The 24,076-nt window shown below is 37.6% G+C and overlaps 1 protein-coding gene across 1 annotated transcript in view; it reads left to right on the forward strand.

Moving 5' to 3' along the window:
• The window catches only part of SCAPER (S-phase cyclin A associated protein in the ER), a 233,864-nt gene that overhangs the window by 37,410 nt on the left and 172,378 nt on the right, over positions 1 to 24,076 (forward strand). The window contains exons 6-9 of the mRNA XM_019640002.1: positions 3,542 to 3,642; positions 7,559 to 7,675; positions 10,649 to 10,809; positions 23,188 to 23,444. Of these exons, the coding sequence (XP_019495547.1) occupies positions 3,542 to 3,642; positions 7,559 to 7,675; positions 10,649 to 10,809; positions 23,188 to 23,444 (636 nt within the window). The remainder of the gene's footprint in view (positions 1 to 3,541; positions 3,643 to 7,558; positions 7,676 to 10,648; positions 10,810 to 23,187; positions 23,445 to 24,076) is intronic.

Consider the following 24,076-nt stretch of genomic DNA (forward strand, 5'->3'; position numbering starts at 1 on the left):
TCTTTTTGTTTTCCGATGGTCTTAGGCGACCCCTGTGAAAGGGTCGTTCGACCCCCCAAAGGGGTCGCGACCCACAGGTTGAGAACCACTGATCTATGGTGTTTGAAATCTGCAACCACTATATAAGACGCACCCAGTTTTTAGACCCCAAATTTTTCGAAAAAAGGTGCGTCTTATACATGGGGAAATATGGTATGTGCTGGGTGTATAACACCGACGTTTCTTTTTTTGTTTTTCTTTTTTTTATTCTCTTACACAAGTACTTCCATTATCTCATTTGATCAGAACCCTTTGCGAGATAACCCAGGTTTTCCCCTCATTTTGCAGATGGATTCATTCCCCGATTTGCAGATGAACTGACAAGACTTATCCCTCTTTGGTTTTTGTGTTTTAGCCTTGGTTAGGTAACCACAGTTCACTTCTTTGTCACATATGTAAAATGCAGTTAACAATACCTATATTATGTAATTCACATGATAAGTCTAACATGATAGTGAAAAGTATGTTTCCTATTTCAGCCAGGATTGCTGACCAGAGCCCACCTCTGTAATCAAAAGAGGCTCAATTTCTCATTTTTGGAGTTGGAAGATGTGCCTGTTATGCTGTCAGCAACTTCACTGTGAGCCTTGCTAAGAACTGACATTCCAACATAACTGTATTCTACCCATCACCACTCCATTCTCCATTCTCCCTCAGGAGGTGGGCAGGCGGGTGGACAATGGGGAGACTGCCTCCTGGGGAGCACACTGCGAAGGAGGTGGTGGCCAAGGAGGTGGTGGCCGTAGCCTCAGCATGTTCTTGCGGACCACGGGGTTGGGGGAGGCTCACCTGCTCCTGCGTAATGATGACTGAAGGATAGTAACTGCTGAGAGTGGTGTACCTGCTGTTTCACTTTCAGATGATGTCCCTTTTGAACTGCTTATTCCATTAAGTAGCTTTAAAAAAGCTGTTCTTAGAAATAATGCTTTTAAAAGTTCCTTCACTTTCTGTAAAGCTCTTCCTTTCCCAAGGCTCCCTTTGTCACTGACTTGTCGTGTGACGCATGTTTCCACCCCTTCCTCAGCACGGGTTCCCCACTGTGCTCCTTCCTGTAGCTGAACTGTAGGCTGTATCGATGTCCTGGGCCCTGGGGCCTGTGCACTAGTATTGTGTGTCAGGAGGACAAAGGGATGGCGCCAACCATCCTGCTCTGGGCGCCAGTAACTAGAATTAATTACAAACCAATCAAATCCGTTGCAGCCAATTGGTAAACTAATTGGTAATTTTAGCTGTACATCTATATGTAGTGATCTGAATGCCCATAACATTACTTTCAGAGCCACTTTTGTTCTGTTTCATTCTGCTTGACAAAATGGCCTTCATAGCTGTGGGGACAAAGATGTGCATCGGTGACTGTGAGGCCACTCCAGCTGCTTGTCTTGTTTGTGTCCCTTGTTCGTAAGACACGACTCGAGTTACAGCTGCATGGTACCCCTCTGATCATTTCTGATAACACTGAGCTAAACATTCCTTAAAATAGGTTGTTTAAGCCACCACATATAGTTTCTCTGTGCCAACTAGTATCAGAGACTTAGCTGCTTATATTCTTGTCCTTTAGAGGGGTGTTGTTTCTTCTTCCTCTTCCTCCTCCTCCTCCTCCTCCACCCCCCTCCCCCTTCCCTAAAAGGGAAATTCAGACTATTATTGCCAGTGATTTGGCACTAAGGATTACCTTTGAAAGGACATAAACAATACTTCTTTGTTCAGAAGAGTCTTTAACTTTTGCGACTGAAGTGAGGTTGGTACTGTAGTTCGTTTGTGAGTAATTTGGCATACATTTATTATTATTCTTTGGCCTGATTTCTAAAGTCTAGCTACATCTTTTTAAACATTTATAAGTGAAAAGTGTTTTTGAGGTCTTTGAGTGGCACTGATACTATAAAGTCAGTTCAAGACATAGTTATGGAAAAGTAATATACTTATAGAACAAATGATCGTTTTCTAAAATTAAATTTATTGGGGTAACATTGTTTAATAAGATTATATAAATTTGAGGTGTACAACTGTATAACACAACATCTATATACTCTATAATGTCATCGCACCAAGTCCAGTCTCCTTCCATCACCTTGTATTTGACCTTTTACCCTCTTTGTCCTCTTCTTACCCAACTTCCCCACTGGTATCTACCATGCTGTTGTCTGTATCAAGGTTTTTGGTTGACTGGTTGTTGTTGTGTTTTATATCCCATATATGATTGAAATCATATGTTTCTTGTCCTTTTCCATTTCATTTCGTGTGATACTCTCAAGATCCATCCATGCTGTCATAAATGGCAATATTTCATCTTTTTGTGGCTGAGTAATATTCCACTGTGTATATGTACCACATCTTCTTTATCCAATCATCTGTTGAAGGCCATTTGTGTTTCCATGTCTTGGCGATAGTAGAACTCATACAACTTAAGAAAAAAAAACAAAGAATTCTATTAAATTGAGCAGAGGACCTGAATAGATACTTTTCCAAGGAAGACATACAGATGGCCAATAAATATATGAAAATGCTCAACATCATTAGCTGAGGGAAATGCAAATCAAAACTGCAATAAGATCCCACCTCATATCTGTTAGAGTAGCTATTACCAGTAAGACAGGAAGTAACAACTGTTGGAGATGATGTGGAGAAATGGGAACCGGCATGCACTGCTGGGGGGAGTGGCAGCCTCTTTGGAAAACCATTCAGTATTATTGACTACAGTGGCATCTGCATTTACCCTGTGACTCAGCAGTTTTGCTCTGGGTGTGTGTGTGTGTGGGGGGGGTTATACTCATCAGAAATGCATACATATATGCAGAGAACGTCTACATGAATAGCAGCACATAATTTGTAATATCCAAAATTTGTCAACAGTTGATTGGATAAATAAAGACTCATGTAATAGAATCCTTTTCAGTAGTGACCTTGGACATGAACAATAAATGAATTGCGGGTATACTCTGCAATATGGATGAACCTAGTTAACGTACAGGAGAAGTCACAAAATATTACTCTATGAGTTCATTATTATGAATTTTGAAATCAGGCAAAATTTCACTATTGGAGGTTTAAGTAGTGGTTACCTTGTAGTGGGGTGGAGTAATGACAAGGAGGGAACACAGGGAACTTTTAGACATTGGCATTGTGATATTTTTTTGTCTTGGGTGTTGGTTGCATGGGTCTTTGCTTTGAAATAATTTATGTGAACATTTATATTTTGTGCACTTTTCTGTTTATTAAAGTTCACAATAAAAAATGCTAAAGGAGTGGTCATTTGGGGAGGTCTTGAGATGGAGTATCAATACCATCTCTTGGTGTTTAGACTCTCAGATTCAATAATTTCTTACCAAACAGTAAGAATGAAAATAAAACAAAACCCAGGAAACTAGATCAGTAAGTTCTGCAGCGTCCTCAACAAGGAGAATAATGTAAAAATGATTAATTTCAAGGTCCTGTATTCTAAAGTTTTTTTGAAATTTTTCAGTCTAAGAATGGAATTCAGTGTTTGTTGTTCATTTTCAATTAGGAGGTGCTAATGATGCTGGATAACTATGTCAGAGATTTCAAAGCATTGATTGACTGGATTCAACTTCAGGAAAAGCTAGAGAAGACAGATGCTCAAAGCAGGTAATGAACTCTGGTCTTTATAGTCACAGCAGCTACCCTTTTCTAAAGTAGTCCCTGAAATTGACAATGAACTTGATGCTCAGCTTAACTTGAAACTTGTAAAAATCTAAAAGTTGGGAGCTGCACTTTTCATTTATTCAGTATCAGATTTTTTTTTTGTACCTACTATACAAACCACTTTTATCCAGTACAGAAATTTTACTGCTAAATATGATACATTTACTACTCTCAAGAATTTGTAGTCTATGGGTGGGGTAAAATAGAACTTCTTGCTACAAAAAACTGTTGCAGTAGTTCAGAAAAGGACAGGGCCACAGCTCTTTTGGGCGTAGACCAGGAAAGCGTTCATGGAACATGCAGAAAGGTGTGATGCATTTTAACAGGCAGTTGGCCTTTCACAGGAAGGGAGGGAATTAAGACCCCTGTGGACGTGTAGAGCCTGTGTGAAGTGAAGGGAACATAGGGAAAGGTGTACTTTCTCTTCTTGATGTAATAGGCGGTGAGACAAACTGATGATTTTTATTTTTATTTTTTTTATTGGGGAACAGTGTGTTTTTCCAGGACCCATCAGCTCCAAGTCAAGTAATTGTTTCAATCTAGTTGTGGAGGGTGCAGCTCAGTGGCCCAGGTGGGGATTGAACTGGCAACCTTGGTGTTAGCACTGCGCTTTAACCACCTGAGCTAACTGGCTGCGTCCAAACTGATCATTTTTCACTAGGGGAATAATGAGAGATCAAAGCTATTTTATAGATCTTTGGAATCGGCACATAACATCTGGGTGCCATGCGCCAGGCTTGGGGACTGTTGTAGTGCAGGAAACAGACTTAGTTCCTGCCCTCGTGAAAGGTGCAGTGCATTTACAGGAAAAACCTGTTAAATGTTTAGCGGTATGCAAAGTGCCATCACAGAGAAATACATTGAGGTTTAGGAGTCCAGGAAAAGGCACCATCGGCCAGTTTGCCGAGTCCAGGAGAGCTTCCCCAAGGAGGTTCTGCTTAAGTAAGACAGAAATAGCAAGTCGTACTTACTTAACAGAGAGAAGAAAAGTGCGATCGCCTTGGAGGTGATGGAAGATGTGATATGCAGGATTGGCAGGGAGCTCAGTGGAGGCGGGACTTGAGAGTTAGCAGGCGGGGAGAGTGGAGAACAAGGGGAGATGAACATGCTGTGAGTCTAGACAGGCAGGCTGGGACCAGATTATGTAGGGCTCTGTAGACATGATAAAAACCGTACACTTTATTTTGAGCCATAAAAGGGTTTTTTATATGTGAAACCTTATCCCTTTTGAACTGGGGCAGGTCACATGGAGCTACAATGATGCCCTTTTACCCAAAGAAAACAGGCCCAGGCTGCAGCTCTGCCTTGAAGTGGAACCATCAGTAGAGAATGCATCTTTTGTCCCATCCTAACGTATCAGCCCCATGGGGGCACCAAGAGAGTGAAGGAATCCCAAGAGAATCCCCGGGAAACCAGATCCAGGGCAACCATGATATGTTGATCCTTTTAACATTTTTGTTACTCACAGTAAAAAATGTTGATACGGTTTTTTGGTGCCTTCTTTACCTGCAATCCCTCGGTGGGTCAGTCTGAGTTGTCCTTGTTTGGACCAAGCAGTTTTGCCGTTACCCCCATGATAATAGGCGATTAGATCTGGTGTCTGGAAGGTGCATTCCTTCACTGGGTTGAACCAGGGTGAGAGATTGTCATGCTCATTAGGGAGTGGTGAAGAGAAGCAAAGGAAAGCAGGTTCAAAGAAAATGGAATAGACACAGAGAGAGAAGCAGAGATGAAAGAAATCATGTGGTTTTTGAGAATTTAAGTGTTGCTTTAAGCCTGTTCCTTCCAGGTGTAATCTTTTCGACCCATGATTCTAACCACTCACCCACCCCCAGTGTCCTTGACCTTGTACAGTTTATACCCTTATGATAAATCTTTATTCTCTCTTTTAGTGAACTTGATTGAGTTTCTGTTTCTTATATTCAAAAAGGGTCTATAATGTAACTACCAATGTGTAAAGAAACGCTAACTAGATTTTTATTTCTTGCTTGCAAACTCCAATCAGTTAGTGGGGCTGTGTTGAGGATTGTACTGAAAGAGATTCTGAGGCCAAGTCCAAGCTCAGCAGTCATCCCAGTCTTGACCCCATGGTTCAGAAGCATAGCTGAGGCATTTCTTCTTACCTGAAGCCAGCGGTTCTCAACCTTTCACAGGGGTCGCCTAAGACCATTGGAAAACACATATTTTCGATGGTTTTAGGAACCGAGACACCGCTCCTCTATCGGTCTCCAGGCCCACATGCAGATACACCCACATACAGGTACCCGCGACCCCTGTGAAAGGGTCCTTTGACCCCCAAAGGGGTCGCGACCCACAGGTTGAGAACCGTTGCCTTAAGCAGTTAGCAGCAATTCCTCTCTGCTTCCTGAGCTATACAGAGCAACCTTAAATTCCCTGTAGATGGCAGTATTTCGTTTTCCTTCCTCCATGCATCAAAATTCACCTAGACTTCAGATTTAAATGTAAAAGGAAATGGTAACATATTTAGATAAGAAAATATAGATCAACATTTATATATTTTTATTGTGAGGAAGGACTGTGTAAGATATAGTAAGAAACCACAAAGGAAAATATTGGTAGGCCTGATTTAATAGGAAGAAAATAATGCCTTTCTACATTAAAAATATTAAAAGTGAAATAGTTCCATCATCTGTGTCAAAGGATTTATAGCCATAATAGTAATAATAGTAGTGTTAGTAGTAAACGATTTCAAATCAATTAGGAAATGGTACAAATCCCAGTAGAAAAAATGGGCAAACTATACCAATGTGCAAATCCCAGAAGAAATTCAATGGCTGTTAAAAAGTTCAGCCTCAGTACTGATGATACTAAATATAAAAATTGGAAAAACAAATACCATTTTGCCAATGAATTTATTTTTTTAAATTAAACACCGTAACTGAAATTCCTGTAGGAAAAAGAAGTCATCACCAGACTGAAACTCTAGCACAGGAGTCAGCAAACTTTTTCTGTGAAGTTCCCGGTGGTAAAAATTTTAGACTATGCAGGCAATGCTGCCTTTTCTCAAGGCATTGAAAATTTTAAAACAAGACATCAACGGTTGACAAGGTTCTGCTGGAAGTATAATTTGTCACAATTTTTCTGAAAGGTGATTTGGGAATAAATTGTCAAAAGCTTTTGACTTTATTTGGATAATCTTTTATCTGAATTTTCTTGTTTTCTAACAACCAATATCACTTATTAAGGAGGGGGAAAAATCACATTCACTAGATCGGATGGAGAGTAAGAGGCAAGGGGCTTCTCAGGAGTGACAGAAGTCTGACTGAGGGCCGAGGGGTAGAGAAGACGCTGCTTGAGAAAACCATTTCAGTGGAGATTGTGCAGCTGATGGGCTGTGGGCCAGTGAGGGAGGGGGAGTAGCTGGCTTTCTCAGCAGAGAGCAGTCAAGTGCTGAGGCTACCACTTGCCTGGGGGGTTGGGGTAGCAGAAGGAGACTTCGTATCTGCCTGTGTATTCTTCATTTAACTCTCACCACTGTATTTCCATCCTGATCCCAGTTCTACACACTCAGTTCTCTGGGACATCCGACACAAGTAGCCTGATAAGTACCATTGCTTTTGTAATGTGTTTTAGCTGGTTGTGTGGAGGCTTCGAAAACGTAAGTATAACGCCATGTCTGTGAAAGCTTGTGGCCCATCTTAGTGAGGCAGGGCCACGTGGCCCTGCAGCATCACCTGTGATTACTCCCTGGGAACATGGTGACTTTCTGGTAGACAGTGCTCTAGGGGAGAATGGTGACCCGATTCTGTTTGTGTTACCCACTAACAACCAACAGAAGAGATTGGGTTGCCCCTCTTTTCTCTGTTAATTTAATCTGCTGTGTGTCTTGAATTGGCAGACCAACTTCACTGGCATGGGAAGTAAAGAAGATGTCTCCTGGACGCCATGTGATTCCAAGTCCTTCAACAGATAGAATAAATGTAGCATCAAATGCTCGAAGAAGCTTAAATTTTGGGTGAGATGAACTAAGAAAACCTACTAAGGCTTTTATTACAGTAAATTATTTTCTGAGGATAATACAGTATTATAAAACTGATATTCCAGTATAAAAATACCCATGTACATTTGTGGTTGTGTATATGTTAAAGTTTTTTTAAAATCCAGGAGAGTAATGTTTAACTATAGCAATGTAATATGTTCAGACATAATTAGGATCCAAAAATTTAAACCCATAAAAGCATTTCATGCTAAATTATTCATGACATGAACTGGCAATGTCTTTCAAAACAAAAGATCTAAATGTGTACCATTGTGTTATTGTCATATAAATTACATCTTTCTACAATATAATCCCATCAACACAGTTTTTATCATTATTGTTTTATGCAGTTGTCTTTTAAATCAGGACAAGAAAAGAGTTATAGAAGATTAAAAAAAAACACATTGATATAGTTATTTGTATGTACCTGTGTAGTAACTTTTACTGATGCTCTTTATTTTTTCATGTGGAATCAAGTTCATATCTAGCGTCCTCTCACTTCAGCCTGACGGGGACTCCTTTAGCATGTCTTGTTGAGCAAGCAGGTCAGCTGGTGACAGTTTCTTTGGTTTTGTTTATCTGAGAATATCTTAATTTAGCCTTTCGTTTTTGAAGGATAGTTTTGCAGTACATAGAATTCTTCATTGAAAGCCGTTTTCTTTCACCACTGTGAATATGTTCTCTTACGGTCTTCTGGCTTCCATGGTTTCTGATCTGAAATACGCTGCTGTTCTCATTGGGGATCCTTTTATGAGATGCCTCACTTTTGTCTTGCTGCTTTCCGGATTCTTTCTTTGTCTTTCAGTAGCTTGACTGTATGATGTATCTAGATGTGGATCTTTTGAGTTTATCCTGCTTTGAGTTTGTTGAGCCTTTTGAATGTGTAGACAAATGTTTTCTATCACGTTTGGGAAGTTTGTGTCTTATTATTTCTGCAGATATTCTTTTTGCCCCTTTCTCTCTTGTCTGGGAATCCACTATACCTATGTTAGCACTTGCGTTGGTGTTCTACAGATCTTTGAGGCTCTGTTCATGTTTCTGCATTTTTTTTTCTTTCTGTTTCTCAGATAATCTCAATTGAAGAGATCAAGTCTGTGCACTCTTTATTTTGCTGGCTCAAATCAGCTGTCGCACCCCCCTGGTGAATTTTTCCTTTCAGTTATTGTGCTTTTCAATGCCAGAACTTCTATATGGTTATTTTTATATTTACTTTCTCTCGATTGATTTTCTGTACTTGGTGAAACATTCACTCCCTCATCATGCCATTGTCATTTTCATCTTTTGTCACTACTGAACCTTGCATATACTTGAATTATTACATTTGCATTGTGTTATACTTTTTTTAATATTTAATTTTTTGTACTTATACTATGACATGATGGCAAGATCTTTGTCATATCTTCTGTATTCCAAACACTTAGCATTGTACTGGCACTTAGACCTCAGTAAGCGTTATTCATTAGAACCAATTTTTCACATTCAAATGAGATTATCTGATAGTAGTATTGCCTTAGGTGTGAAGGTTGACGGACTTTGGAACCTTAAATAATTGACTTCAGTGGAGTACATTCAAGTGTGATTGTAAGGGAAGTTCCCTTAGAATGCACTCCATTGGTATGTGGTTCAGAGTACTGTATAGTGCATGGTTCATTTTAACCCTGGAAGTCTTTAATGCGTACATGGTAACAACTTCTCATAATGATCTCTGTCTACTTGTAGTGTTGGATTAATTGACCCTCTTTATTATCATAGGGAAACATATTGGTTTGTTTTTTTTCCCAGCATGCTGAAAAATGGTGGCTCAGAGGCTAACTTTAGTATACCTACTCACTTCTGCTGTTACTCACCGAGTTAAATGCTTACTCAGAATCTGTAGTTACCAAACTTCTTTATTCAAGTTGTCTTCATAATTTTAACTCATAATTTAAATATTAAGCCAGTAAAATTGAGTGCAAAGAGAGTTATTGTTCCTATGAAAACTAAGAGAGGTTTTTGGAAAGCTTTGACAAAGGTGTAAACTATTAAAATAAAGTTTTGCTGTCAAATGAGGGGTGGATAGGACAACTATGAAAAATTGGGGAAAATATTAAAATTGGGAAGGATTTTACACTTAGATTGTTTGATAGGTGTCACTGAAGTCTTACTTGATTTTAAAGAAACCAAAACTGGACATTGTCAATGAGGCATCAAACTTGTGTTTCATGTAAGAAATACACACAAGGGCCAACCAGTAGCTCAGTTGGTTAAGAGCTCGCTCAAGAGTGTGAGCTCTGAGCAACAGCGGTTCGAGTCCCAGCCCGAGCTGAGCTGCCAACAGGTGGCAGGATGGTTCAGCTAAAAAAAAAAAAAAAGAAAGAAAAAATATACACAAAGAAAAAGCCTCTTTTAATAGTGGCTGTCAATAGATTGGCAAATTAATGCATATGTACATCATTAAAAGGTATGAGTTTTAAATGAAAATAAAAAGTTTAAGGTATATATGTGTATTTTTTAAGATTCCGAGCTGAGCTGCCAACAGGTGGCAGGATGGTTCAGCTAAAAAAAAAAAAAAAGAAAGAAAAAATATACACAAAGAAAAAGCCTCTTTTAATAGTGGCTGTCAATAGATTGGCAAATTAATGCATATGTACATCATTAAAAGGTATGAGTTTTAAATGAAAATAAAAAGTTTAAGGTATATATGTGTATTTTTTAAGATTCCCAATTTAACTGAAATTTTGTTTAAGCTGAACTAATGAGAGTTTCTATAGTATCCTTGTTCCCATATGTTATGCTATATTAAGTGTTAGACCAAGATAAATTTATGAATATATTTGCCTTAAGTTGCTATGGTTGTATGCTACTCTATATATGTGGATACATACACAAATTTATTTAATATTTAAATGTATTAAGTGTATATTTAAAACTTATATATTTGACCTATAAATGTAGCCATTTTCTTCATAGGGGTTCACCTGGCACAGTGGCTGCTCCCCGTCTGGCTCCCACAGGTGTCAGTTGGGCCGACAAGGTAAAGGCTCATCACACAGGCTCTACTGCTTCTTCAGATGTGGCACCTGCCCCTACCTGTCCACCAATGACAGTCCAGAAGACTTCCTGCAAAAATGGCAAGTGACTTTGAATCATCCTTCTTAGGAAGTAAACAGGTGGATATAGCTGAAGTGTTTGTTTCAGTTGGCATTGATGCTAAAAGCATTATATATTTAGCTTTGTCATCATTTATATGGTAATAATTTGCCCTGGTTAAAACCATAAAATATCTTAAAAACCATATGGAAGCTTATGGAGATCATTCTAGTCTCTGGTTTGCCCTATGTAAACTGTAAGGAGAATGAATTCTTTTGTCAGTTCATTTATAAGGTAGGTCCTTTATAACTCTTTTGACTTAAAATAGAAAACAATAGGCTAGGTCATCCTCTAGGCAGTAAACACTTTTAAGTCACATGCCACTATTTCATTTCATTAACATTTAAATATTATTTTGGTACTAAAATAATATTCTTTGTTTATCTTTGCTTACACATCTGTTTTCTACACATCAGAATAATGAAGAGGCTCAAATAAATAGAAGAGCTATCATTCTGAGGGTCCACTTGGAATTTAAGCCATAAAACTTTCCTTCATAAAATGGTTTTATATAGAAATCCAGAGTGGATTTTTAAAATGTATCTGTAGAAAGGCTTAGATTTTAGAATGATAGTAAGTAATAATGAATTTGTGTTATGAGTTAAGGAGCAACTTAAGAATACTGGCTTTTTTGCTCAAAGATCCCTTTGGAGTTTTTTTTTGTTTGTTTTTTTTGTTGTTGTTGTTCAGAAAGAAATGTTTTATTGGATGTAACAAAGACATTGCCACCTTTCCATTATGGATATTTTGTTTTGTTTTGTTCTTTCACTTTGGTTTTAGTAAGTTGTATGCTCTCATTTCAAATAATATTCCTTACTTTTACCCAATATATTGCTCTTGCTTTCTCTATACAGACTAAGAAGTAGAAAATTGAGACTAGGCATGAGTACTTTCTCTTAGGAAAAGGTAGGAAAATATGGAATCATAAAGTTTAGTTTCTGTATCTTGAAAAAATCTGAGAGAAATCTGTTAAAAAATCAAAATTGCAAAAACACTTAAAGGAACCATGGCATTAGCACATACCATAGTTTTGTTTAAAGCGGTACTCAGATAATTCACGAGTGTGACCATTTGATTGAGGTGAAATGGCAGATCTTATTTATAATGGGGCTTAAAAATACCTTTGTTAACATAGGAAATTTTGCTACTGTCCTCTTTGGTTCTCAGTTTTGGGGTTTTGATACACTGATGTGGTATGTATCTTAAGACACTCATAGGAATAGTAGCTATAGTGCTGAAGTTTGTATGATATGCTATAAAATCATTATTGTTAAATTGAGCACATGCCTTTATTTTACTCTTTCCGTAAACTCAACTGTAGTGAAATCATACGATTTAAAATAGGACTTAAGGAAAGAGACAAAAAAGATGATATGAACAAATTTTTGGGAGTTATAAAGTAGAAAGACCAGTGGTGACATCTGAGTAAGCTAACTGAATCCTCAGCTCAGAGAGTTGACCAAACTGTTTTGTTCCACAGAGTTCTCAAAGGATCAGGTAACGGTAGAGGCTATATTCTTATGTAAGAAGGATCCTGAAATCTCCCCATGTTCCCTTAACTCTGAATAGTAGGATGACTGTATCCCCCTCACCCAAGCATAATATTGGAGCTTTCTTCTCTAGAGAAAGTTAAGAAAGACGGAATCTGACCCAGGCACATTGGAAGGTGGGAGTACTGTATTTAAAAACAAGGAGATTAAGTGACAAACTATGTGTAAAGATAATGTAGAGATGCCTTATCCTCGCTTCTACTTCAAGCCCTCTTCTCCCATTGATCTGCCAGGTTTCCAGATCAAGAGAGCTCACAGCCGAGGAACACATTTCAGATCTGAAATAGATCATGAGATATTGGTCTTTGAGGCTGATACTATAATTGGATGCGTGTCTTGTAGGCTCAGGAGACTTTGGCAATCTCAGGAGACTTTGGCAATCTAAAGCCAGATTGCCTGCAAAGATGGGTGCCAATAACTTCTTCCGCCCCTGTGCATATGTCAAGTAGGCACTTTACCTGTCAAGTAGTGGAGCCTGTTTTCCGTCCCCTTGGATCTTTGGTTGGCCCTGTGATTTGATAGGATCAGTAGAATGCGACAAGAGTGATGTTAGGTAAATTCCCAGCCTAGCCTTTTAAGAGGCATTTTACCTTCCATTTTTTCCTTATTGGAAGCCAGCTTCCCTGTAAAGAAGCCCCGGATAGGTCACTGAGTAATGAGAGACCATGTCAAGAGAAAGATGCCCCAAGGAGGAGCACCTAGCTGTCTCAGCCAACAGGTAGTACCAAGGCTTCAGGCATTTGGTGAAGCCGTCACGAACACTCTGGCCTCAATGGAATGCCCTTGCCTTTACCACGCTGAGGTGAAATGAGCGTACCCACAGGGCACGCCTCAGGTTCCTGACTTAAAGAACTGTGTTGACATAACATGGTTAGTATTTTAAGGTGCCAAATTTGGGGCTTGTTATAAAAAATGGATGATGGGAATGTCTAGTATTTGAATCACAGGGGTCATAGAGAGAGAAAGGAAAGGAAGTCTCATTAAGGAGATAATTAAAGGAAATAATTCCTGTAACAGAACGATATGAATTTTTAGACCAAGAGGACTCTTAAGTGTCCAGTGTAATGGATGAAAATAGTGACACAAAACATGTTGGGAAATCTATGAATATTACGGATGATGAGAGGCTCTAAAAAATTAGAGAAAATAATCAGTTTGTATTCAAATGACCAAGAATCAGAATGGCATCTGCTTTTGCCAAAAGAAGCCACAAGAAAATTGAGCAATGTCTTCAAAATAATTTCAATTTAAAAGCCTGTGTCCAGCAAAATTATCTTTTAAATATAAGACTAGATTAAAGACATTTCAAACATACAAGATCTCAAAAATTTGTTTTACCTCCATGGCCCCAGTCACTAATGGAGGGAACCAGCAAAGAAGAAAGGCAGAGGTGGTCATTTCGTGGTGCTAACCCCATGGTGCTGGCTGTGCACCAGGCCCAGCCAGCTTTGATGGTCACTATGCTTGGAAGAGAAGAATCCCAGAAGATAAATGAAATTCCTAAACCATGTGATGTCTTTGCATGTAGTAAGAAGTGATTTGAAATTTAGGAGAGTTGAGGCTGAATTCTTAGAAAATATTGAGGCTAAATCCTGGAAAGAAAAGAGATGGGAAAATGCAGAGGCGAGCATGAGAGGCACACTTTTACAGGAGGCTGTGAAGGGATGGAGTGAAATGGTGTAAAAGCAGCATCTGAATAGATAATCAATGAGAATTTGCTCAAACTGGAAAGACATAGTCTCCTATTCAGGAAATACTGTAAACCTAAGCAGGAAAAATACAAAACAAATCTCATTTACATACAATGTACTAAAAATCAAAGAAAGAAAAATTTTACAAGTAGTTGGAACTAAAACAAAACAAACAAAAAAAAGAGATCCTATTTTCAAAGGAGCAAGAGAATGCTGAAAGATGATGAAAACCAGATGACAGTGGAGTGACACCATTACGATGCTGAAAGAAAATAACTGACAGTATAGAATTCTATATCCAGCAAAAATAGCCTTTAAAAGTGAAGGTGAAATAAAGAGAAATCCAGAAAAATAAAAATTGAGAGAGTTACACACTAAAGTCAGTACTACAGATTGCTTTTCAGGTGGGGAAACCCAGAGACACATGCAGGAATGAGAAGCCTAGCAGTAAACACGAGGGAGACATTGGCTGTGAGACATAATGTCATGTGATCTTGAACTATATGGAGAATAAAAACTTAAAATAATCCTAAAGACAGGAGAGGAATAAGTAGAGTTTTTGTTTTATAGGGTCCTAGCATTGTCTGCGAAGTTACAAAAGTACTTACTAATTTGTATTACACATTGTAAGTCAAGGGTGTTATAAATTCAAGAAAATGACAGGGAAGAATAGGAGAATGTTCAACTAGTAATATAGTATATTATTATATTCAACTAATGTTCAACTAATAATAATATAACCTTTTTGATTAATCCAAAAGAAGGCAAGAAATGAGAACAAAGAAACACAACAAATGAGACAAATCAAAACAAACTAGAAGATGGTAGAAGTGAATGCCAATTTATCCCTATATGATGTGTAAGTGGTCTAAATATTAAAATTTAACAAAGATTGTAACACTCCTTTGAAAATAAAGCCCAACTATATTCTGCTTACAAGAGCCTTTAATATGAAGATACTGAAAAGTCAAAAGAAAAAGGAAAAAATATTCTATTCAAAGCAAAGCTGTGTTGCTGTAACACCAGACAAAATAGACAAAGTAGACAAGAAACATTTTAAAGAGAGATTTTAAAAAATTTTAAAGGGTCATTTCAACAGAGACAAAAAAATCTATATATTAATAAATAAATAACATCTTTAAAACATATAAAGCAACAACTAACAAATGAGGGGAAAAATTGAAAAATCTATACTCATAGTGGGAGATTTTAACATAACTGTCCCACCAACTAATAGTACAAGTAGACAAATATCAGTAAAGATACAAAATAAACAACCTGATTAATGAAATTCACATAATTGATATGTCTAACAAATAATGCTTATTCTTTTCCATTCTTTTGTCTTTTGATGTTTCAGTCTGGCAACTTTTTATTTATGGTTAATATCTTTTAATTTTTAAAGACTTTTTGTAAAAACATAGCTAAAATACAATATTATATGAGTTCACAAGTACACCATAGCTGTTCAACATTTATATTTATATACATATATATAAATACATACATAAATACATATGTATATATATATACATATATACATATAAATATATACAACATTTATATACCTAAAGAAGTGATCACTATAAGTCTAGCAACCTTCAATCTAGAAACTTTTTTTTGAAATGTCTTCTAGTCCACCAGTCCTCTGTTCTGTATGTCTAATCCATATTGTCTTTTTTTTTTTTTCAAGACTTTTATTGGGGAATTGGGAGGATGAGAACAGCGGTGGGGAATTGGGGGAAAGGGAACAGACAAGTTGCTGTCGTTTTGTTCTTCATCAGTCGCAGGCTTCTGGACGGCCGCTCACTGCGGCTGCTGGCCGCTCACTCTGGCTGCTGGCTACACACGGTAGCCCATGGCAACCCACTGCCACAGGGGCTGCAGCCTATGCCGTCGCCGGCGACTCATGGCAGCCCAGCTCCAGGTTGAGCTGTTGTTCAGCATATTAGCTGTAGAGGGCAGTGTCACTGGCCCTCATATATGGGATCCAAACTGGGGCCCTCTGGCATCGCAAGCCAGTTCTTAACCATCGCGCCACTCGGCCGGCCCAAATCCATATTTTCTTGAATGTACTAATAATGGCTATTTTTAAAGTCTATATCCGAAAAGTAAAATATCTGAAGTATCTGTGGATTTGTTACTTTAAAAACACTTTTGAGGAGTTTTCAGGTATTCGATCCTGTTTTATAGCCTGCTGCTTATTATTTAATTAAATGTTTAACATGGTATATTAAAAATTATAGAGGCTCCTTGTAAAAATAGTAAAAGTTTTCTTTTGGCAAGCAGATACAGTACAAGCAGATCACCTTAATTCTGTCGAGGTTTGGTTTGAGGTTTTATTCAAGTTGATATGTTTAGTTTGGTCTTTATTCTTTTCAGGGTGTCAGCTGAAAACCTGGGGTGTTTGCCAGGGCCATTACATTCCTGTTTGCCAACTTTTGTGTCCTCAGCACTGTACAGTTGCTGTAGGATCTGCTTAGCTCATTAGCATCACAGCTGCTGCTTTCTGCTGGGTGTCTTGGAATCTTGCCCTTGTATATGCAAAGCTTAGCAGTTGTCAGACTTCTTAAGGGAAGATTGAATGCAGACTTTTTGGCTCACTTTCCTGCAGTTCCCCCCTCCCCAAGATTTTTGCCCCTGAAGTCCCAGTTGCTTTAGACTCATTGAACTCCAATATCTGTCTCAGCCAGACAGGACTGCTGGTTTCTGTGAGGGCTCACTTCCCCTGCACTGTGAATTCCAGATGTCTTCAGGGAAAATTCTGGGGGAACGTGGATCTCATGCTGTTGTCCTTCCCCTTTCTCAGGGAGCGTAGCTCCTCAAATCTTGCCTGTACTGGTTACTTTCCAGTGTCTTTAAACATTTCATTTATGAATTTTGTCTAGCTTTTCTAGTTGTATTTGGAGGAAAGACGGTTACTTGTAATACAGGCTACTTTGTCATGGTTTTCACTATAACACATATTCAAACACATGTGGAACATTTAGCAAAATTGACACATTTTAAGCCATTAAACATGTTTCAGCAAATTTCACATGATTGAACTCATTCTGTCTCTCTCAACACAGTGGAATTAAGTTACAAATCATTCACAGAAAGCCATACAATTCTCAAATGTTTGGAATTTTAAAATATATTTCCTAATAATCATGAGTCAGAAGAAATTGCAATGAAATTTAGAAATTGTGAATTGAATGAAAATGAACATTTAAAATCTGGTGGGATTAAGATAAAGCTATGCTTTGAGGAAAATTTCTAGCCTCGGTGGCACATATTAGAAAAGAGGAAAACCCAAAGTCCACACTTTGTCCATCCCAAGAAGGTAGAACAGAACAAACAATTAAGCCCAAGGAACGTAGAAGGAAGGAGAACATATAGGTGAGAATAGAGAAAATCAACAAAGCCCAAAAGGTTGTTCTTCAAATAAACTAATAAAATTAACAGACCTCTAGTAAAATACTGATGAAGAAAAAGAAGAGACGAGGTGTAATGCCAGGAATGGAATAAGGGCATTGGTAGAGATCCTACAGATATTAAAAAAATAATAGGATATTATGAACAATATTATACACTAAATTTAGAAACAGAAGAAATTGACAAATTCTTTGAAAAACACAATGTAACAAAACATGCGTAGCAAGAATTGGAAAAACTTTAAGTATTAAAAAATGTGAGTCTATAATTCAACATTTCTTACAAAAAAAAAATGCCAGGTAATGAAGGCTTTCCCTGTGAATTCTTCCCAAAATTTAAGGTAAAAATAACATCAATCTTACCAAATTCTTCCTGAGAATAAAAAAGTGGAGTTCATTTTATGATGCCAGCATAACCTTAGTATAAAAACTTACCAAGGTTTTAAAATAAAACATTTCTCTTGAACACTGTTGTAAAGATCCTATAAAAAATATTAGTGAATTAAATACAGTGCTAAATAAAAATGACAACAAATCACAGTCAGGCTGGGATTATTCCAGTGGTTTTCAATCACTGGTTGTATTGACCTGAACTTAGTGGTAGTTGATTAATGACATTTCTAAAATTGAAAAAATTGTACAAGTTCTGGAGTGTGAAAACTATGATATGAAATACAGTTTTTAGTTTTGTGCGCTTCTAAGATTATTCTAAGTATTTAGAAGCTCTCTAACAGTTCATAATTGTACGATTTGCTATTCCCAACAAATTGTTCATTTAGGGGAGTAATTTTTCAATAGAATTTCTACTGAAGGTTCATTAAAAATGTAATTTGTCCATAACTAAATTCTCAGTGTCCAGAGACCTGTTATAGTTTCTGTTTTGATACACTCCTTTTGACTTCAGTTATTTCCATTTTTTGATTTATGTTTGTGTTGGCCATCTTATTGGTTAATGGATTAGGTCCAGGTTTTAGGCAGTATTCCTTTCAAAGAGGGGTGTTAATTCTTTCCTTGAAAAAGTAAAGTTATTAATCATAGGTCCCCTAAGGGTGAGCCACTTAAATTAGCTGGAAACTAAAATCTTTTATTACATTTAATTTCATAGTTTAGTTGTTTTTTCTTTTGGTATGTGAGGGTTTTATATGGATGATTTTGTAATTTTTCATATGTATATTTAAAGGATAAAGCAGAAATGAATAACATTGTTATGTACTAAGTTTTCAAAAAGTTAAACATGGATGAAAATTGAACACAGAATAGATAGTATATTATTTAAGGTATTATTAATAATTTTATTGGCTACCATAGTGATATTGTTATATTTTTTTTAAATCCTGTTAAATACTCATACTGAATATTTACAGGAGAAGTGATATGTCTAGGATTTGCTTTAAAATATTTCCAAAAAACAATAGGGGAGGGGTAATAAATGAAATAAGAGTAGAAGAATGTTGATAACTATTAAAACTGAATGATTAGAACATGGGGTTCAAAATACTATTTTTTTTCTATTTTGTGTATTTGAAAATTCTCATAATAAAAAGTTTTAAAAAACACAAAACTAATTTAAACATAACTTTCCATTAGAGATTTCAAAGTGCAGATGTTTGAAGTAAAATATTACAGGTTCTGTGTAATCTTTATTTTAAAATCTAATATACAAAATTTAACGTAAGCATTTTATTTAAAAAAATAGGACAATAATTTACAAGAATGAAGTGTTTTGTATTTTTTTCTTCCTTGAAATAAAATTCCTTCCCGTTAGTGAATCATGTGATAGTATGGTCTGTGATACTCAGAAAAAAATATAGTTTTCACAGTAATGTAGATTTGTAGTTTTTCAAAAATAAGCTTCAGGAATCAGCTTATTTCATCATGCTAATTTTTTATACCACCTTTGTTGAGATACAATTCATATACCATACAATTATACAATTCACTAATTTAAAGTATACAGTTCATCTACTTTTGCTGTATTCACAGATATGTGCAACCATAACCCCAGTCACTTATAGAACATTTCCCTCACCTCCAAAAGAAATATCTTAGCAGTGATTTTTTGGTATTTGACATTTGCCTTTGACTTAGGCAAGAAAAGCAAAAATAAACAAGTGGGACGACATCAGTCTAAAACCTTCTGCACAGCAGCGGAGACCAACAGAATGAAAAGGTAGCCTACAGAATGGAAGAAAATATTTGCAAATCATACACCTGATAAGGGATGATATCCAAAAAAGACATAAAGAAGTCATACAACTCAATAGCAAAAAAAACAAACAAAACAATTCAATTAAGAAATAGGTAGAGGAACTAAATAGACATTTGTCCCAAGAAGATATCCAGATGGCCACAGGTGCATGAAAAAGCGTTCAAATCACTAATCATCGGGGAAATGCAAATCAAAACCAGAATGAGATGTCACCTCACATCTGTCAGAATGGCTGTCATCAAAAAGACAAGATAACAAGTGCAAGTGAGGATGTGGAGAAAATGAAACCATGTGCACTGTTGGTGGATTGCAGATTGGTGCAGCCACTGTGGAAACAGTATGGAGGGTCCTCAAAAAATTAAAATAGAACTACCATGTGATCTGGGTATGTATCCAAAGGATACAGAATCACTATCCCAAAGAGATAGCTGTACACGTTTATTACAGCATTATTTACAACAGCCAAGACATGGAATCAATCTAAGTGTCTATCGATGGATGACTGGATAAAAAAATTGTGTGTGCGCACAGTGGAATGTTATTCCGTCATAAAAATGGAAATCCTGCCATTTGTAACAATATGGATGAACCTTGAGGGAAGACACGTATACTAAGTGAAATAAGTCAGGGAAAGACAAATACTGTGTGATCTCACATGTGGAATGTAAAAAAAAAAAAAAGGAACTCTTAGAAACAACAGATTGGTGGTTGCCAGAGGTGGGGGTGGGAGAAAATGGGAGAAGGTGATTAAAAGGTACAAACTTCTTTAAGTTCTGTAGATAGACTGCATAGCTTGGTGACTGTAGTTAGCAAAAGAAAAAAACTGGTAACAATGTGAGGTGATGGGTGTTAAACTTATTTTGGTAATCATTTCACATGTACTCATATCAGACATTATGTTGTATGCCTTAAGTTAATACAATGTTGCATGTCAATAAGACTGTAAAGGAAAAAAACTCATGCTCTGCACTCAACACCCCTCTAACCCCACGTTCCCCCATCCCTTATTAGCATGTAGTATTATCACTATATTTTGTTTTAGACGTTCTGATCGATAATGATAGCTCATTGTGGTTTTAATGCTCTTCAGTGTAATGTTTATTCATGTCTTTTGCCCATTTTCTAGTTGGATTGTTAGTAATAATACTGTTGACTTTTGAAAATTCTGTCTATGTTTTAGACATAGTCCTTTGTTGGATATTTTCTACCAGTTTGTCTTTTCATTCTCCTCACATTGCAGAGGACAAATTGTCAATTTTGATGAGGTCCATGAGGTCTCTCTATGGATCATGCTTTTGGTGTCGGTCTAAGAACTCGTTGTCCAGCCATCGATTGGAAAGATTTTTCTTTTGTGTTTCCTAAAAGTTTCATGTGTTTTTGCATGAGTTTCCTAGGATTTGTTTCTTAGTTTCTTGAATCTGTAGTTTTATGCCTTTCACTAAGTTTGGAAAGTTTTCAGCCACTTTTTCTTTAAATACTTTTTTAGCCTTACATTCTCTCCCCTCTCTTTCTGGGACTCTGATGACACAATGATACCTCTGTGATTGGCCTGCAGATCCCCAAGACACCATTCTTGGTCTCTGACATCTTTCCTAGAAATCTGGGGCACCAACTTTTCCCACTTCCTTGGCACTTACCGGTGGTGTAAGCTCAGCTCTACTGTGGGTCCCATTGACACCGGGGAGGGGCAGAGTGAAGGGAGGACTGACTCACCATCTTGCTGCTGTAGGGTGGGGTGGAATCTTAGCTCCTTGCTGGACCCTGCTGACCTAAGGGAAGTGGAATCCCAAGGCCTAGTACATCTACCTCCCACCACTTTGCTCTACCACATTGATGCTGGTGAGGATGGAAGCTCAGCTTTCTACCAGGTGCTGCGGACACTGGGGGAGGGCGTGTGACACTGACTAGTGCTTGCTGAAGGGAGGTATGGACTGCTCACCAGTGGGCCCTGCTGACACGGGCTAGGGAGGACCAGTGTCTACCGGTTAGTTCTGGCTCATGTGGCCTCATTCAGTGTCGCTGCTGCTCAGCTTCCCACTTGGCCACGCTGACAGCGGGGTGCCCATAGCTTTAGTTGCTGTGGCCTTGTTTAGTCTGGTTAATCCCCGTTGGAGGTGGGGGCTCAGCTCGCCATTTGACTTTGCTGACGCTGATTTTTGTGGGAGAGTCGGACCACCACCTGTTTCTGCTAGATGGGTAGTGGGGGTTCAGCTTCCTGCTCACCCCTCTTAGAACCGGGGTTGGGGGAGCTGAGAGGGTGAAGCGAGGTTTACAATGATGTTTGACTGGAATAGAATTTTTCCAGGAGTTTTCTGTTTTGATGGGCCATGCAGGTTTTGCTGATGCCTGCTTTGTCTTTGCCTGTTGGTCCCTCTGGTTTGGAGGTTTTCGCAGTGTCCTGTCTGGAATCTATGGGAAGCCACAGGACACCCGGAGAACTCAGCATATGCTGTTGTGCTGCTTTTCGAGCCCCACCGTCCCTATGCAGTCCACCGACTTCTTCCTGCCTCTTGAACCTTGCTGTGCTTATTTTTGTGTTCTGTCCAGTATTTGACATTGTAAGGAGGACGTAGAGATGAAGTAGAGCCTCTCCGTCTTGACCAGACAGAACTGGAAGTCTTCATATTGATTTTGAAAGGCTACAGTTAGCCCATAAAATTTAAAAATCGTGTCTAGATACATCATGATATACATTCATACCTCAGGTTGTGACATTTTGAAACTTTTTAGAAGATTCTTATTTATTTTAGGCTGTTCTGTGTGGGTTTGGATACAGGCCTTCTGTTTCTTTGTGTGTGTGGTGAAATATTGAACTAGATCCTTCAATTAACATTCTGTAGTCTTATTATTGAAATAGTGTTTCTTTCCTAAGTTAAGGGGTGTTGTTAGTTAGTGGGACAGAGGAAAGAACTTGGACTTTGGAGCTGGCCCTGTGTTTGGACTCTTAAGAGATGGAGAGGCAGTTTTTATTTAGCCATTGGGTCATGAACACCAGAACCAACTTGCATCTTGGAAAATTTACTGAGTATGTGACCTTGGGAAAATTACTTAACCTCTCTTTGTCTGTTTCCTTACTGATAAAATGGGGATGCTAGCACTCATAGGGCAGTTGTGAAGATTTAGTGTTATTATACGTAAAGCACTTAGAAAAGTGTTAGCACACAGTACACACTCTATGCTATATAAATGTTTATTAGTTCTTCCTGAATGTGGCCTTAAGTCAGTCTTAATATGAATATCATTTTTGTTGTCTGTAAAATAGGGATAATCATACCTACCTCACAGTGTAGTTGTAGGGATGGGAGAGAGAGAGAGAGAGATTGATTATGTATATGTATGTATACACACACGATACACCTTCATAATAAGTAGTGTCATGTTGGTATGTTAGTTGTATTTAATGGAATTAGATTAGAAATACTTTTATTTGACAGATTTTTAAAAAAGGTTTGTCATCCAAAGAAATTTTTATTTTCTTCCCTCAATTGCACAGAACGGAAAGATGCTGAAGGGTGGGAGACTGTTCAGAGAGGAAGACCTGTTCGCTCACGCTCAGCAGCAGTGACGCCAAAAGTTTCAATGGAAGCGCTAAGGTCAAAGGATGACAGTGATAAAGAGAATGTACGTCTTTTACCTGACGAAAGCATACAGAAAGGAGAATTTGTTGGAGATGGACCTTCCAATATTATAGAAGCTAGGCCCAAAGACTCATTATACTCTTGTGACCGTCCTCTTGCTGAAAGAACCCAGGTAGTACATTCTGAAAATCCTTTTACTGAATTTTTATAATGGATAAGTGTATTCTGGTATGTCTTGTTTTCCTTCTTTATTTTTAACCTTTCATTGGGAAAAATTTCAAATCTACAGAAAAGTTGCAACAATAGAATGATGAACTCTCCCACAGCCTTTACCTGGATACACAGATTCACTTTTTGCCACATTTTTTCTCTCTGTTTACATGTCACACACACATACTATGTGCTAAACATTTGAGAGTAATGTGCAAACATAACCATTCACTTTCAAATACTGTAGCATGTATCTCCAAAGAAAAAGAAAACTTACGTAATCACATTATAATTATAAAATTCATGGAATTTGACTCTTACATAATATCCTCGTCTAACTTATAGTTCATATTCAAAATTTTCCACTTGTCCCAATAATTTCTTCAGAGAATTGTTTTCCCCTGATACAGGATCCAGTCTAGCACACATTATATCTGGCTTTGTTTCTTTAATATCTTTTACCAGGAACAATTATTCAACCTATCTTTGTCTTTCACAACATTAATATTTTGAAGAATGCAGTTTGGTTTTTTTTGTAGAATGTCCTTCACTTTGTTCATTATTCGATTTAGCTTATGCAGTTAAAAAAATATT

The sequence above is a fragment of the Hipposideros armiger genome, unplaced genomic scaffold, assembly GCF_001890085.2.
Source record: "Hipposideros armiger isolate ML-2016 unplaced genomic scaffold, ASM189008v1 scaffold_48, whole genome shotgun sequence".
NCBI lineage: Eukaryota > Metazoa > Chordata > Mammalia > Chiroptera > Hipposideridae > Hipposideros > Hipposideros armiger.